The 17,542-nt window shown below is 45.1% G+C and overlaps 2 protein-coding genes and 1 pseudogene across 12 annotated transcripts in view; 1 reads left to right on the top strand and 2 right to left on the bottom strand.

Annotated features, from left to right (window-relative positions):
* FAM13A (family with sequence similarity 13 member A) overlaps positions 1-2,588 on the top strand; it is a 116,981-nt gene extending 114,393 nt beyond the window's left edge. For all 9 annotated transcript variants that reach the window (XM_083861360.1, XM_083861362.1, XM_083861359.1 and 6 more), the window contains one exon: positions 575-2,588. In XM_083861360.1, the coding sequence (XP_083717486.1) occupies positions 575-701 (127 nt within the window). In that variant the 3' untranslated portion in view covers positions 702-2,588. The remainder of the gene's footprint in view (positions 1-574) is intronic.
* A 7,009-nt stretch (positions 2,589-9,597) lies between these two features.
* Positions 9,598-15,466, bottom strand: LOC310909361 (pre-mRNA-processing factor 6-like; annotated as a pseudogene). The gene is made up of 2 exons: positions 15,429-15,466; positions 9,598-12,070 (listed from the first exon to the last, which is right to left on the bottom strand). The product of its transcript is annotated as a pre-mRNA-processing factor 6-like (transcript).
* HERC3 (HECT and RLD domain containing E3 ubiquitin protein ligase 3) overlaps positions 15,262-17,542 on the bottom strand; it is a 45,614-nt gene continuing 43,333 nt past the window's right edge. For both annotated transcript variants that reach the window (XM_083861829.1, XM_083861830.1), the window contains one exon: positions 15,262-17,422. In XM_083861829.1, the coding sequence (XP_083717955.1) occupies positions 17,214-17,422 (209 nt within the window). In that variant the 3' untranslated portion in view covers positions 15,262-17,213. The remainder of the gene's footprint in view (positions 17,423-17,542) is intronic.

Here is a 17,542-nt window from a genome sequence, read left to right on the forward strand (position 1 = left end):
ATAGAGTATTTTCATATATTTATACTCTTAAATTATCTTGTGTGTTTCTTTCCACCAGCCATCATCCTTAGGGGCTTTTGTAAAATCACTGAAAATTAAAATTTTCCTGTAAGCCAAGAGCAATCTGATCAAATACCATCTTTCTTTTTGCGAGTATGCCTGTTCATATAAACTGCTGTGGTGCCAAGCCAGGGGAGGCTGTATTTTATTTTGCCAGGATCACAGGCTGACACTCAGATGGCTCCTGAAATGTTTTCCAGCCGTTTTACAGAGCTGGTGATTTCAGAGAAGCAGGGCATTTTTCAAGCAGGATTTTGCATTGGGAACTGTGGGGTTGTGCTCAGCCTCAACCCACAAGCATCCCACACTTCTTGGAACAGCTTGTTTGCCCCTTGTTTTGTATTGTGTTGTTTTTTTTCTTTTCTCAAAGGAGAAATGTTTTGGTCTTGTTCCCTGATCAGGAGTGGAGGGAGGAGAGGAGCTGCTTTGTAGGTTTTGTTGGTGGACAGAGGGAGGGTGCTGAGGGAGGCTTCCTGTTACAGAAATCTTCATGGTCTGCTTTCACTTCCACTAGGAATGTGCAGAAAGAAGACCGCACTCCCATGGCTGAAGAGTACAACGAATACAAGCAGGTTAAGGCCAAGCTGAGGCTGCTGGAAGTCCTGATCAGTAAGAGAGATATTAGCTCCAAGATCATGTAAAGGAGGAGATTGTTTTTGCCAATAAACAAAGAGGAGAGAGCACCAAACGGACAAATGTATGAAGTGGATGCAGCGGGAGACTGACTGGGAGAGCTGAGGAGCTCCCTGGGAACTGAAGGGGCATTCCCAGAGGTGGGAGAGGGAGGAAAGGTGGATTTCTGTCACTCTCTACATTTGCTGTTACCCACTTTTTCTCCAGGCCTGATGCCCAGAATGGAGTTTGCCAATGTAGGAGACACAACACTGCGCTCAGTGACTGCACTGAAGGGATCCTTCTGTATTGATTTGCTTACAGATCCTGTAATATTTAAAATATCAAAGCCAGCCATTCTGTTCTTTTTTTTTTTTTTCCAGGATATTATAGCAAGAGGCAAAATAGGATTAATAGTAATGAAATCATCACATAGCTTCTTCTTGAGTTGAACAGAAAAGTGCCCTGACCAATCTCATGTTAAGGCACAGGTCAGGCAGCACCAAGACTGTTCTCTTGTAGCTACAGTAAAGATTTGCTCAGACTTTTGACCTGTTTGGAGTCCAGCATCTTCTGTTGCTCTAGAGAAACGCTGTAATAATCTCCTGGTCATCAGCCAGAGCTGGTATGAGTTGCAGTTTTGCCCAGGCTTGAGTTGGGTTTTCTTCCCATGTTTTTGATGGCAAATTCAACCGAAGGAGAAGGAAGTACCTGCATGTTTGGGATAGTAAAGAAAATGAGCCATGCAGCCAGGTTCTTAACAGCTTGTTCTGCTTGGAGGGTGATACTGAGATCACCTGACCACATCTGGACAAATGGGAAGGGAAGAGGTTTTAAAAGCTTTAAGTCAGAATCCCTTGGGTTTTTGGTGGTTGGTTAAATAACTGGTGTCAAATATGTGGTAGATATCTGGAAGACCCACCCCATTAGTACATGTGCTTCATTGTGATACAGACACCTGAGCCCAGGCTGAACAGTCCATGTGGGTGTCCCACAAACTCACCTAAATTTTCTTCTTTTGGGCATATCACCCCTGTGTGGGCTGCAGCAGCAACACGGATGGTGGCAGCAGAGGATAGGCTTTTCTTCCCAGTGTAGGAGGTATAGCAGTACAGAGGATACAGGGAATTGAGAGCTGTGCTCTGCCTGTGGAAAGGGCACCTGCCTCAAGTGTAAGCTTTCAGAATTTACTGTTTCCAAATTTGTTTATGACTTTCATAAAGCAAAGTCCTGGGACACCTGATTCAGATGCTCATGTCAAACAGGTGCTGCCTGAAGGAGAGAAAGGCCCCGAGTTCAGGGACACCGAGTCACTGAGGGCTCACAGTTCTGCCACCCTGGGACACCTGGGCTCACTCTCTCATTCCAGAGGCTTATGTGCACCCCTCAGCCTGCCCTGAGCCAGGCTCCACCTCCACAAGGGGGGCACTTCTATAATGCTTTCTTCAGCTCCCCAGGGGATCATTGACAATGTACAGAAGCTAAACAGCCAAGATGAAAGGCAATGTTGGTTGTAGCCAGGTCTCATGCATGTCACACCAGAGGAGCCAAGAGGACTCCCAGAACAACTTCTCCCCCTTCCTTCTTTATTAAGGGCAAGTGGGCTCACAAATAGTTGTATTTGGGTTGTGGTACTTAGATTTATCTCCTTTCACTTGCCATGTGTGCTGCGTGTGTTCTTGCCAAAATTGCTGCTGTTTTGGTCTCTTCAGGATCCCTTGAACTCATCCAAAAGTGGAATGCCCTTCACTAGTCAGGGTGGGTGTCCTGGTATAAGGCAAATTCCCCCAGCTGGTTTGGGAAAAGATTTTCTTGGAGAAAAGTAGAAAAAAACTGTTTATTTAACAAACAAAGCACCCACAAACATAAAAAATGAACAATATCAAACAATAAAACCTCTTGTTGTTCTGAAGAGATGGTGAATTCAGAAAGTCCTTTTCGTGGTGTGTAGCTCAGCTGGCTGTGTCTTAAAGGTGTAGACCTTACTATCCAGCATAAACAGAACAGACAGTTAGGGATACAAGCATCATAAAGTCACTCTAGGACATTGGGTAAGGCAGAAATGTGTATTAGTGAAAGCACTTGGGATGGGGACTCACAGCTTGGTTTGGTTTTTTTATTGATTGTGGAATTGCCTGTTCTATATAAAACCAGCAAAGATTGAATTTTTTATTTCCAAACAGTCTGGAGGACTTGTGTGCTGACCTAGAGCTTGGCTTTTCAGAGATGCTAAGAAGGGATCTCTGATCCTTGCAGTGTGTTAACTGGACTGACAGATTGGCTCAAAAATGCCTTGAAGGGAAGCCCTGTCCCAACACAAGGCAGCTCTGGAAGCCAGAGCTGTGCCTTTGTCTGCTCCTGCAGGCTCTTCTTCCTCTCATTGTCAGCTCTCCCTAGTTATTTTATGGAAAGCAGCTGAGCCAAGCTGGCTGCAGTGTTACTCTGCTGCTGGAAGTGTGGGATGAGTAAGAATGCTGGGTTACCAAAAGGTCCTTGGCACTGGCTCATTTTTATATTGTTCAGGCCCAGTGCAGGAAAGCAAAAGCCTGGGTGGTGAGTATGTGCCTAAAGCTGACCTGCCTTTGGGATGTTGCTAAATTAAAATGGAGTAAAGCCCTGTGTGCTTTGCTGAATCTGGGCCTGGACACCTTTAAATGGATGAGAGAAGCAATTTCTGCTCTTTTTCATAATCATGGATTTTTTTTCAGTGGGCCAAGGCTTCCCAGAAGTATGTTTTTTCTGCTTATTTTTAAAAGCCTGTTTGCACTGTGTACTGATAAATTATTTGTTTTGCTGGTGTTGGGGGTTAGGTTTCTTTCCTTTTGCTCCTTTATACATACAGATTTTTTTTCCCATAACCTGCTAGGAAATGCTAACAACTGGGTACTTCAGAAAAGCAAAACAAGTGGGCAAGCTCAGGGGAGGAAGCATCTCACTTCTCTTGTCTGGGAGTTTCTCTCTGAGGGACAGAGATACCACAAGAATCAGGCAGGTAAAGGACAGGGCTTGGACAGAAAGTAAGAAAATTCTGTTGGAATTTTGGCTTGGACAAAATTCTGTAAAGGAGAATTGGGCTGGGGCAGCTGCTAGTACTCTCTCGGCTTTGGAGGAGGAAGGTCAGAGCTGCTGCTTGGGGAAGGGAATTAGCTCCCGCTGCCACCGTCACTTTCCCGGCTGCCTCTCCAGGCTCTGCTCCAGTGCCGCTTTGGTCTCACCTCGCCCCCGCTGCCATCATGAACAACAAGAAGAGGAAGCCATTCCTGGCCGTGCCCCGACCCTTGGGCTGCGTGCTGGGGCTGGGCCGTGGGGCCACGGGTTTCACCACCTGCTCTGATCCCAGCCCTGCCCACAACGCCAGTGACCGGCATGGCGTGCTCTGCCGGAGGGCCAGATGAAGAAGAAACACACAACAGATGATGGTGATGAGGATTTGAATGACACAAACTATGATGAGTTGAATTTTATTTTTTTAAAAACAAACAAACAAGCTGTATTTCATACATATTCTCCAACAAGTAATAAGGGAGTTTCTCCTCCAACTAAATACATGGGATAATGCACATCCACAGACCTGGATATGGCTGTTACAGCTGCAGGTGTAAGACAGTACAGCTTCTCATTCTATGATTATTGTAATAAGTCAGCCGAGACTCCATTTTCTTCATGCGGGAAAAGCCAATTCTTTATTCACATCACTTACTTTATACAGTTTTCACAGATCTCATGTGCAACACCTATTGACTGGTAGCTTTCTTACTACTTCATTTTTTGGTCAGAAGGCGATTTGTGTGTATGTGCTAAGATTCAGGTTGTTTACATTTTTCCTTTATGGGTTCTCATGGAAAAGATCTTACTGTTTACACAGATGCACTTACTTTTCAACCCAAGAATAGGTGGTTGTGTTGGGGAACCTTTCATACTGAGATTGTTTTTGCATGGGAACTTGCAAATTGCTTAACTACACTTAGAAGAGATGACAGGCTAGCTGTTAATTTAATAGAGCAGGTTTTGATTTTACAAGGCCTTTCTTTTACAATTCTTCTACCTGTTGCAACATCCCCCCTTTTTTATTAATTTTAAAAAGCTCATATGTTCTCATGTTAAAACAATTTGCATCTTATTAAGGCTATTAAATACAGGACAAGATGCATAAAAACCTGATTACAGTCAACAAAGTTTATTAAATCCAATCATGTCACTGACCCAGGGTCTTGCAGCATGAGAAAAATAAAAATAATGTCCAGTGTCTCTGGGGGGAATTGAGATAAATGACCATTGTTTTAAAGTCCAAATAGCTGAGACTCAGGAGAAAGTCCATTAGCTGGAAATGTTGATCTTTGACATCACTGAATGTCATTTTGGGAGCCTGGAACAGGGAATAGCTGAAGAAGGTCAGTAAGAACACTGTACCATGATGATGACAAAAGGGTTTTGTTGACAAGTTTCCTCTCTAAGTCTCCAGACACAGCCCTGCTCTGGCACTCCTGCTTTTGCTCTTTCCTGATTAGAAAGGCTGGGTGGTGGTGAAGTCACTTCTCTTCTCACTGGGCCTCATTTTCTCAGAGGCAGCTGCTGTCTGACCAAATGAACAGATGACTACTTTTAACCTGTGGATGATAAAAACACATGACTATCTTCTCTTTAAGTTAATGAATCAATTTGGCTTTGCTGCTGTACACTCACCTGGGATTTAGTTTTAATGATATTTTTTTCCAAAATTTTAATGTAAATATTGCATTATTCAAAATGATTTGTTGTCTTAATCTGTAATGTACATACTGCATTATTTGAATGTTCTTAAGGTGTTAAATTCCCTCTTTTTAAAATGAGATGCATGTTTTTTATTATGAGTATGAAGGGAACATCAGAAGAATATATGTAGTGAAACCAGAAACTTAGAGCAATCAGGAATAAGTCATACAACAATCAGGAATGTGTCAGATAATAGACATAATTAATAGCACATGTGAACTAAGGTAATTTGCAATCTCTGAAAACTAGAATAAAACATTGTCTAAATAATGTTGAAACTTAGCAGACATCAAATTTACAAGATTAACTGAACAGAACTTAGCCTTGCTCAACTTGACAGAAGGTAACAGAGTATTGGATCTTAAGTAAACATAACTGCAAATTAGTGCCTTTAAAAGTTACAGATACCACAAGATGTAGCTTATTCTACTGTTACTAACAGAAAAAGAAAATGAAAAAGTGAACAATAGATAAGAGAAATAACAGCATGATGGTCTACTGGAGGGATAAAGTCGCAACAAGCATATGAAACTTATAAGTAATTTAGTTATGAGAAAAACCCATGGTGACTGCAAAAATTTCACAGAAACAAATTTAGTAAGACGTAGTGTGCAGGATTACTAAAAAAATATAATAACGTGTAATTTAGAAGACTGCTGAACAGCTGAGTTCACAATTTTATTTTGTGTAATTCCATCTGGCAATTTTGTTAAGATTCTTGTTAAAGAAATCAGACCCTGCTGAAATCTTTGACAGGTGATCAGGCAGTGCATTTACTGCTTTCTATCTCTGTAAAAAATTAGAATTTAGTCAGAAAACAAAATTAACTTAAAACCCCTATATCAGCACGTTTTCAGGCACACAAGCACAAGGCCTTGTAAAGCGTCACTAACCAGAGGCGTCAGACCCCACTCCCTCTGCTGCCCCAGGGGAACAGGAGAGGGGGAAAGGGAGAAACCGCCGGGGCCAGGAGATAGCAAAGGGGCCGTGCTGTGTGTGTGTGCGCCCGGGATCTGCAGGGATGGATCCCCAACCCCGGGATGCCCCCAACACCCGCGGGGGAAAAGCGGAGGGGGAAGCAACACAAAACCCCTCTGCATAAAGGCTGCCTGTGGCAAAGGGGGGAAACCCCGAGGCCAAACACAGGAAAGGTTTAAAAGGCACAAAAGCGCTTGTGGCTCCAGAGCCGCCGGGGCTGCGGGAAACCCCGGCTGAGCCCGGCGGGAATGGGGGAATGGGGGAATGAGGGAAGGGCCCCGGAGCGCTGGGCTGTGGGAGGAGCCGTGGGCGGGGCTGGGCCGGGCCTGCAGAGCCCGGGGTTCCCTGCGGGGCCGCGGCCGAGTGGGCCGGGGGTTCCGGGAGATCGAACCCACCCGGGGAGCGGCGCGGGGTCCGGCCGGACACATTTCGCGGGGGCGCCGCGCGGGGGTTCCGGCTCCGGGCGGGCTCGGCCCGCGGGGGTCAAACCTCCTGCGCTTCACACCGCGGCCCCCGGGCACTGCGGGGAGCGTAAACCCGGACTGCGCTGCGCCGCGCCTGTTCGCCATACCACGCGGTGCGTATTTAATGTCCTCATACTACGCGGCACGTAATTTCCATACTACGCGGCGCGGCGCGTGGTTTCACACTGCGGCACTGGGCCGTCCCGCCGTGTCCCCCTGCCCGTCCCGTCCCGTCCCGAGGGCCCCGGGGCAGGTTCGGGTCCCGCTCCCTCCCCCCGGGCGGCGCTTCCCGGAGCTCTCCTGGTTTCCCTGTGTGTTTCCCTGTTCCGGGCCCTGTCCCGCCCCGCCCATACACTTTTCACAGATCTCGTGTGCAACCCCTATTGACTGGTATCTTTCTTACCACTTCATTGTTTGGTCAGGAAGTGATTTGTGTGTGTGTGTAAACAATCTGCTGAGACTCAGGTTGTTTACATTTCTCCTGGAATAGATTTTATTGTTTACACAGATGCACTTACTTTGCAACTCAAGAATAGGTGGTTGTGTTGGGGAACCTTTCATACCGAGATTGTTTTTGCTTAATTACACTTAGAGGAGATGACAAGTTGGCTGTTCATTTAACAGAGCAGGACTGATTTTATGAGGTCGTTTATAACTCTATCTGTCACAACAGGCACAGGCTTGCTCATTTTTAAGCCATCATTGCAGCATCACTTTCAGTCAGAGCCTGTAACTTTGCAAGTTTTCATTTATTTTAGTTTCATTTTGACAAATAGGTAGAACCACTTGTACACTGGATCTGAAACATTTCAGCTACTCATTTGTTTTGTATTAATGCTCTTTTTGGATGTGCCGCAGTTCATTTATTCCCCTTTGTCACCTTTAATTGCTCTGAACTGCTCCAGGGCTAGCCCAGTGTCTGCCTTAACTCTCCCTTCCCTCTGCCTTTTAAGACAACTTTTCTGACAAATCTTGTGGCTTGCAAATACTTGTAAAGAATAAAATTCAATTTGTTTCAAAACTCACCTGGTTGTGCTGATGGTTGGGCTGGGATGTTTGGGTTTAGGATGTATTTTGAACAGGTTGGCTGCAAAAAGTAAAAGCTTCACTTCCAAGTCTGTGCTGGCTGGACTGGCCCAGGACAGAGAAGGTGAGGAATAACACGGGAGAGAGGGGAGGTTGTCAGGTAATTAAACCCCATTGTGAATATCATTTAATTAGTCAAAGAATCTGCTGGAGAACTTGACCATGTGTGTATCAAACTTCTTCATCTCTTCTCTCCCCCTTTGCTGTTTAAATGGCCCCTACACTATCAAGGAGAGTTTATTTAAACCCAGCATTTTTCCAGATCCCAAGCTGGCCCTGCTTGCCTAAAAGACGTGAATATTTTTTATTCCAGGCCTTTCATTTTCCTAGGGGCTGATTTTAGTGGCAGATAAACAGAGATTCTCAATAGACCAATGGGAAACCTCAAGCACGAGCTGATCTTTGAAGAGGTGTTGGAACACAGGTGCTCCCTGCACTGAATTCCAGGCAGGACTGTTCATGAAGGTGCTTGTGGAATAATCAGGTTTTGCTGTTTTTCTTGAGCCCTGGAGATTTGTAGGAGGATCCTCTGTGTTATCAGTGAGGGATGGAGGAAATGGGGGTCCCCCTGCTTTTAGTGACCAGCTTGGCCAAATAATCTCCAATTCAACCCATCCATTTCTACTTACTAATAGTTAAGCTGGCTTTGAAATTATTGATTTAACAGTGTACAGCAGCTGTAGCTCTCTATACTGTGTAGTAAATAATTCTGATTAAAATATTTTCAGGCTAATCATTGCCAGCATCAATTTAAATAAATAATTCCTTGCTGTTTCTATGCATGATTTGGGTTGTCATCCTTCATCCTGGGGGACAGAGTTGTGCAAAGGTTCCCTGACACCTGAACAATCCTTTAGACATAAACCAGGGATTAAAGCTGGGAGCAGGAATGGATCCAGGCACACCCATCCCCTCTCAGGGCTGGCAAACAGCTGCAAATTGAAGCTCAGCACTCCCTGAGATCTCCCTGCTAAACTTTGTCCAAGGTATCCATATGGTCCATGCCAAGATCATAAATTTCAAGCTTTTGTCATTAAAATCCTCTCTCCAAGGGGAGTTGGACCCTGACAGCAATTTTGGGTAAAAGTGTCCATATTTTACCACCTGCACAGTCATTGCCCTAAAGCTGCACTTGGGTGAAATCCTGAAAGGACTCTCTACAGCCCTGAACTTTGTCACTCTCTCTCCCAAGACTGCAGTAGGTCTCAGTTCAGTGGCTGCTCTCACAAGCAGAGGCTCACCCTATGGCAGAAGAAACAGCTCCAGGATGGCCTCTGGCAGCAGCAGCAGTGAATTCCCCAAGCAGCAGCTCTGACTGTCCCCCTCCAAAGCTAAAAGAGAGAGAGCAAGCTAGCAGCTGCCCCAGCTCCATCCTTTACCTGCCCAATGCTTGTGGTAACTCTGCCCCTCAGAGAGAAAATCCCAGATAAGAGAAATGCAACCAGATGCCCTTCTCCCCTGAGCTTGGTCATTTGTTTCATTTTTCTTAAGTATCCAGTTTTTCTTAAGTATCCAGTGGTTTCCTAGCAGGTTATGTGAAAAAAAAAAATCTGTAAATAAAAAAGAACAAAAGGGAAGAAACTTAACCCCCCACACTGTCCTTTGAAATCTGTGTCACTGAAAGGGCAAATGCACCACGAGGAGGTCAAGTCCTATGGGAAACCTCTGAGGCAGCTGAGGCCCTCACACTCCAGAAGGTATTTCTCAGCTTGGCTGCCACAAGCACAAGAATCCTATCTTTTTCTGCCAATTCTCTATGTCCCTGGAGACATCATACCAGAGCCGTCTGTGGCAAGGTTCAGCATTCTCACAGTGCTTTCTCACCTCTTCTTGTTGTGTCCCTGTGCTGTGCTGGAGCTTAGATTTGTTAAAGAAGGCACAAGCATCTCCCAGGTCAGAATCCATCTTTACCGTGCAGTGGAACCCCTCTCTGGCCCTGGTTATTTTACGCTCGCTCCAGAATAGCTTGGACATAGTCAGCAGGACATGTGGGTCATATTCACACTTCTTGAGAGCATCCACACTCTTGGTCTTTCGTTGTGGTCACACTTCAAGGAAAATTCCTTCTGACCATAGAATTCCTGAATTGTGGCATTCTTGCAGTGCCTTGGCCACCAGAGTGTTAGCAATGTTCTTCAGCCCAGCTCGGTACCCCAAGCACACACACTCCAACCAGAGATCTGGATTCTTTGGATTCCTCAGGTGAGACTTTTCCAAGATGGCTCTTACTCTAGTCAGCTGCCCAAATTTCTCCTCCAGCCTGGACAGCAAAAGCCACAGGGATATGGAATGGGGGCACCTCTTCAACCCTTGATTGTAAGTCTCCCATGTTTCTGCTAACAGCTTTTTTTGTTCTTCGATTTGTCCTTTCATCACCCACAGTTTGGGGAAGTCCCCATAATGCTTCAGGGCTTCCTCACAGAGCTCCTGGGCTGCATCAGTGTTCCCAAGTATCCATTCCAACCTCACAGACTTCATGAAAGCCATTGCTGTGGGGGCACTGCTGCAAGCCTTTGCTAGCAGCCTCCTCACTCTTTCATACTCATTTTTCTCTGACTCAAGCTTCATAGCAGCCAGACACATCCCCTTGCTGTTGGGGTTGTCCTGGAAAGCCAGGGCTAAGATGCTTCTGGCTGCTGGCACAGCATCCTGCCAGCCACTTGGATTTGGCTCCCACAAGCCACAGCACCTCTGCTTTGGGACAGTGAGCAACAGCTCTCTGCAGAAGATCCTCCAAGGATTCCCTGGTTCCATGGTTCTTTTCAAAGCAGGCTGCTCACAACCTCATTCTTTTTGCTCGGGAGACATGCAAGTCATAGGCATAAATGGCTTGGGCACACTCCAGGGCATTATGAGCAACACAACTGTCTGCATCTTCCATCCAGGTGTGTTTCTGATCTTCTTCCTCAATCCCAATCACAGCTCTCATGATTGCCTGGCATGTGGCCACACTTCCAGCTTTATCACATTTCTCAGCATCCTGTATCCACTGCTCCCTGTTGATTTCCACTCTAAGAGATGTGATGGCTCTGTCAATGATTTTCTCCACCATGCGGGCATTTCCATTAGCTTCCTCCAGTTTGGCAGCAGTAATCCAGATGTGACAATCTATTGGGATATTCTCCCACGCTTTGTTCAGGACTTTACAAGTGTTCTCATATGTCTCCAGCCTTACCAGCACCAGCCACAGTTCAACACTGGTTGGACAGCACTCCACAGCCCAGCTCAGCATGATCCTGGCATCCTCAGGTTCCTCCAGCTCTATGACTGCTTTCTACAAACGCACCAAGTTTGGAACAGGCTCAAGGGCTTTCCCAAGGACACGTTTCTTGGCACAGATGTCCGTCTCCAGCTCTGCTGCTGCTATAGATCTGAACAGACTGTGGCAGGTGCCACACAGCCTGGGCCATAACAGCCTTGGCTGTATCTCCAGGCTGAAGCTGAGCAGCTTCTGACCAAACATCTTTACTCTTAGGGCACATCTCTGTTCCTTTGATGATAAGATTTTGAGCCACCTGGAGTTTGCCAGTTACCTCCCATTGGGCTGGTGCTATCCAGGCTGGTGGATCATGAGGATTGGTCTCTTGGACAGATTTCAAGAGCAAATGGGGTTTTTTTTATACCATTGAGATCTCCTCTGTGTGTGGGAATCATGGAATTCAAGTCTGTCCGATATCCTTTTGGGTGCACTACAGTCTGGCCACTCACAGAGTCTGACACCTGGCTTAGTCTCATATCCATCAAGGTGTTCCTGGCTTGGCCAATCTTCCTCATATCCAGTTCACCTGTCCCAGGTGTTATCAGACCTGCTGTCATCCCTCCTGGGTATGGAGTATTCAAAGCCCCTGGTACGAAGTATTCAGTCCACCCAATTCTGTCTGGCATGGGTCCACAGAAGTGTGATTCTCCCCTGACTGCAAATGCTTTGCAGAGAAGCTGTTGGGAACAGGAGTCATAGCAGCTTCTCATAACGAGGATTCCTCTGCCACTTGTTCCTGGCATCACCAACCTCAGGAATACTCAGCCACTCCACAGTAATCTCTGCTAATTTCTGTTTCAAGTCTGATAACTGCTGTTCAGTTTTGGGTTGTCCTTTACTTGCCCAGTTCTTGTGGTATCTGACCCTCGGAGAGAAACTCCCAGGTAAAAAGTACACCAGATGCCTCTTTCCCTGAGTTTGGCCACTTGTTTTGTTTTTCTTAAGCACCCTGTTTTACTTAAGTACCCAGTAGTTTGTGTTTCCTAGCAGATTATGGGAAAAAAAATCTGTAAGGAAAAAGGAACAAAAGGAAAGAAACCTAACCCCCTGTGATAGTTTGAAAGCAAACCAGTGGGAGATGCCACATCAGAACTACAATTTACTAGGAAAATTAAAATAAAATGCAGTAGTACAAAAGAAACACTGACAGAGTCAGAATACAACCTGATAGACACCCTGTTGGTCAAGGTGTTGGTAGCAGTCCAATTAAATGGTGGCTGCAGTCCTTCTGGAGTGACAGATGTGGTTCTGTTGAAGCAATGACCCTGTAGAAAGGTGTCATTCCCTCCTGGAAGTCCAGTGGTGGTGAAGATGGGTCTGGTCTTCTTCTGGGAATCCAGTGGAAAAAGGCTGCTTGTGGTGTTCCAAATCTCAGATTATATCCAGGTAGGAACGCTTGGCTCCTCCCTCTGGGTGGAGCATCTCCCAATGGGATGATGTAATTTTGTCAGTCATGCAGTGAGACTCAATGGCCCATTAACAGAAGATACCTCCCAGGAGGGAGGATGGGTTGTTGAAGAGATAAAGAAACACTGTCCCACCTGGTCTTAACAGCTGGTAATAGAATACATACTTGTGGTTACATCTTGTATTGCAGCCTAAGACACCCCCAACAGCTGAGTTTTTCCCTTGACAAATCTTGATAAATGATATGTAGGGAACAGTCAATTTTCTTTTTAAACTGATGAGATTGTAGCATTTTCTGATGCTTAGTTACTGCTGTTTACATGGTATATTGCTAGAATTTCAGATAGTTTCTATAAAATATAAGTACAGTTATGCACTTTCTAGAGTTTATGTTTTTGAACTTTGAAAATGAAAAGTAACAAAACCTATTGATGGAGATTGTACATTAAAAAAAATAAAAACAAACAAACAAACAAAAAACCCGAAAAACCCACACCTAGCCATCTCTCTTTTTGAACTGTTCACGTTCTTCCCTGTGGCAAAAATAAAGCAAAACTTCAACTGCCTCCTTGTGAACAGAACTGCTAGAAAAGATTATCAGAGAGAAGTGAATTTTAAAATTCTGGTCCTGGAAAGACTTGTACCAGTGCTGAACTTTGTCCTGGGTTTGCAGATGCTGTGACTCCCCTCTCCCAATCCTGTGCAGGAGGAGGACTCCTGAGCACTAAAATGTTGTCTTTATCTCCCTCAGATGATTCAACTTCTCACTGACCACAACTAGTCAGAAATTATGTTTGCCCCACCACACCAAGTCAATCCAAGCAACAGCTGTGCGTTTTGTTTGATTTGTCTGTGCCAACATCAATGGTTATTGACTGGAGAACATTAAATACAAGAGTGTGCCTTTTAAAAGGTGTGAAGTACTCCAAAGTACCATTGTACTTTATGTGATATAAATAAGCTGTTCAGTGTAAGACAACCTCTTTCCATGTCACTAGAATAAAGCTGTCTGCTGTAGGACGCAGGAGGGTCTGTTGGGCTTCCCATTCATGGCAACCACCTCGGACATGTGTCTGTGTTACCACATTGTGGTATAATAAATCATTAAAATGTAAATGCTGGCCATGAATGAGTTGTGCACAAAATAAGGTTGCAGGAGTGAAAGATAGAGGGAAAATTTGTCATTCTAACAAGTTGCATTTGGTTTTATTCTGTTTACTCCTGAGTAAACAGTTGAAAAATTGATGTTTCTGTTAATGGCAGTCAAATTAAAGCATTTTTCTTTTAATCATTCTGCTGCTACATCAGTTATTTTTGGTGTGTGCAAGTTTTAGAGAATAAGTGCTGCCAGCCATCCTCCAGCCTAAGGAGCTGTCTTTGGAGCTGTTTGCAAGTCAGTGATTGACTGCTGCTGCTGCTGAGGTGAGAGCTGGGGAACCAGACCAAAATTGTTACAGGTTGAGTCAAAAAATAGGTCGCTAGGGACTCCAATACCTGGAGAAGTACAAAGTAGCCCTACTTCTACCACAAAGTAGGTGATAGAAGGGGACTAAATGGGGCAGAGTGGGCCTGGTGTAGCATAATTAATTGTGCTGATGGCCAAGCAGGATTTCCTGGGCTCTTCCAGTTTCTCCCTCATGTGTCCACTGAGTTTTTGGTGCCTTTGACTGCCACAGCAGGTGGTGTCAGAGCCCCTTTGCGAGGTGGGGGAAGCACAGGAATTGGCTCTGAGAGTCCAAACTGGACAGCCCACCCCCACACCTCCACTGGATGTCTTGGTGCCCTACATTTAGAACATTCACGGAAAAAGCTCTTGCCTTTGGAGACTGGAGTGGACTGACATCTCCAGCTCTTGGAGAGGGCAGTCAAGTTCTACCAACCTGCATGGTCACTCACAGCATGGAGAGTGGAACACTTGCTACACCTTGTATGGTCAACAGGTCTATGATCCTTGTGCTTCCCTCTGGACACCTTGCATGCAGGCAACTGGCTCCTAGAATAATGGATATGTACACACATCAAGCAATACATAGTTTTGTGAATAACTTGGTGTATAGCAAATATTTGGGTTGGCTGAGTGCAGAAGCCAGTACCACGGTGGGTGTGGGTGCCTGTCTGAAAAAAAAATAATAAATAATCCCTTTTCTTCAGACTACATTTGGTGTACAAAAGCAACTTGGGAATGTATTCCCCATCTAATGACACCTCAGTGACTTGGCTTGGGTCTCTGTTTATGATTTATGTAAACAATTCCAAACTGAATTGCTGGTGTCCTTTTAAGCATAAATGGATTGAAAAACATTATGTGTACGCTTTGTATTTTGTATAAAACAAGACAATACAGCTATTTTGACTGAAGGTGTTTGGTGACAACTTCTGTTCCATGTGGGATGCTGCCAAAGATGGCTCAGCTCAATAAAGTGGCTCATTAAGTCCTCAACAGCCCTGGCCCCTCCTGTCTCCTCCTCCTCCTCTTCAGCTGAACAGGGCTGACACTTGCTACTGGAAAAGAGATGTGTGATGTATAAATATAAATACACACACATTTTGCACTTATATAAAACATAAACACACTTACCTCTGTAGTGTAATACATGTTATCTACAAAAATGCAACACACTATATACAAAAGATAGATTATATACACTAGATACAACAGTAGCTAGACCTTACACAATAATAAAGGTCACACAGTAATGTGCACACATTACATTGCATGTAAGAGGATTTGTGCATATTCTTGTGTCTACATATGATCCATCCACCTAAACATAAATAAATATGTGCAATATGTATGTCTAACCACATACGTGTTTATGGGATGACTGAAGGCTGGTCTCAAGTCCATCTCGCCAGTCCAACTCCTCCTCTTCTGTGAAGGACTTAGCTTTGTGTGAGACAGGACAGGGGGAGAGGCAGTGCTGCTGCCTGGAGCAGCCTCTCTTTTGCTTCCCAACACGGACAGGCAGCCACTCCATCAGAATTAAACATTTATTGCATAATACTGTACTATGTACACACACATCGAAAATAAACATTTGATATAATTGTATATTTGTCTTCAATGCTGCATTAGAAAGAGGCTGGGAGGCTCTCAATGTAGCCCACAGCTTGTCTTAAAAAAAACCAAAAAAAAACCAAAACAAACAAAAACCCAGAAGCCTAAAACCTTTTCTTACGAGGTGCAAAGTTCAATACTGTAAATTGAACATGGTGCATAAATACTATGTCTTAATAACAAGTCAATGTCAAAACCACCCTAGGCTTAAAATGAGATTTACATCAAGATCTGAAAAATGGCAGGGGAGAAGGGAGAAAAATCATTCAAACTTCACTTAATGGGGCAGTGAGACTGAGGAAAAGAGGGCAAAAACTCTCCAATCATACAGGATAGATTTAGGTAGTGATTTTTTCTGTATTTTCAGTCTAGTTCATACAGATTGTCCTTCAGGCCCCCCGGCAAAACAGCTGCCAAGTGAGAGGACTGTTCTCAAACAGCAAAGTCAAGTAAGCCTAACTGCAAAGATCAAACCAATCTCCAGAAAGGGGGCTATCACTCAAATATGGATTTTCTAGTCCTTTCTTTGACCTGACCTGATGAGACTGGAGAGATTGTACACACCTCCCACACTCACACACCCCTGCACTCGCACATCCACACACACAGCTCCTCTGGACAAAGGTGGCAGACAAAGCAGCCACCTCACCTTGTGATGGAGTAACAGGGCTGTTGGGATGGAAAAAGAGGGCTGCCCACCCCCCCAGACTGCAGACTTGCCAGGACAGAAACACAACACAGGGGAGGCATTTAGAGAAACCTGCTATTATAGGTAGGGTTTGTCCTTCCACAAGCCTGAACACAAACCCCACTCCAGAGGGATTCTGAGGCTTTGAGAAGCTTGATAATAAAGTTCAAGACAGGTGAGGAAAAACAAACCAACCTCTGTAAACTACCATATTTTCCATGAGACATCCTGGTGCAAAAAGACAGAACATCACTAATGCACCACTCTGGGGTCAGAAATGACATCCCAGCCCAGTACCATCCACCAAGGACTGAAGGGCAGAGGAGATACTTCCAATCAAAGCAAGCAAGAACCAGCTTGCATTTAAAAAGGGAGGAAAAAAGGGTGGGGGGAAATCACAGCTTTTCAAAGAGGAGATTGCTATTTCATCCTCAGTTTCCACTATACCCTAAATGCAAGGGACATAAAAATATTTCAACTGAATTAAAAGGAGAGATAAGAGTGTGTGTGTATGGGGGCAATAAAAACAAACTACAAGGAATTGCCAGGAGGGCAGTGATGTCAAGTTGGAGGGGAAACAACAGAAATGCCCACTGAACTGGTTTTGTTCAGTAGATGAGAAAATTCAAAGCAAGAGTCTCTCCCTGCTGAAGCCCCACAAAATACTGGCAGCATCAGGCTGAGACTGCATCATCTCTATGATCATTATTATTATTAATAATATTTACCCCCTCCCCCAAAAAAAAAAAAAAAAAAAAAAAAAGTTCAGATCTATTCCCTTACAAAAATAAAGCCCAAGCCCATGGTTCTCTTGCTCAGCACCCAAGAGTCAGTGTCGGTCCCGTGGGGTCAGGCCAGGCTGAAGCCCTCGTAGTGGTCGATGGCCTGCACGAGGCGGGCACTGAGGATCTCCTTGCTGCTGTACTTGGGCAGGTCCAGCAGGTTGTAGCAGGTGTGAGCCACGGGCAGGTACTGCTCCCCACTGGGCGTCGACTGGATGATGATGCGCAGGCTGGACATGCCGTAGATGGGAATGCGGTCGCTGCCCGTCAGGAACACTGCAAGAGGCACAAGGAAAGCTGGGCAAGTGGGACAGGTGAGGGACCTCCCACCAGGGCTGCACCCATGGGCAAAGTTCAGCCCCACCTGCCTGGAGGGGCTGAAACCTTGACTAGACT

Source organism: Zosterops lateralis, assembly GCF_965231275.1.
Source record: "Zosterops lateralis genome assembly, chromosome: 5".
Lineage (NCBI taxonomy): Eukaryota > Metazoa > Chordata > Aves > Passeriformes > Zosteropidae > Zosterops > Zosterops lateralis.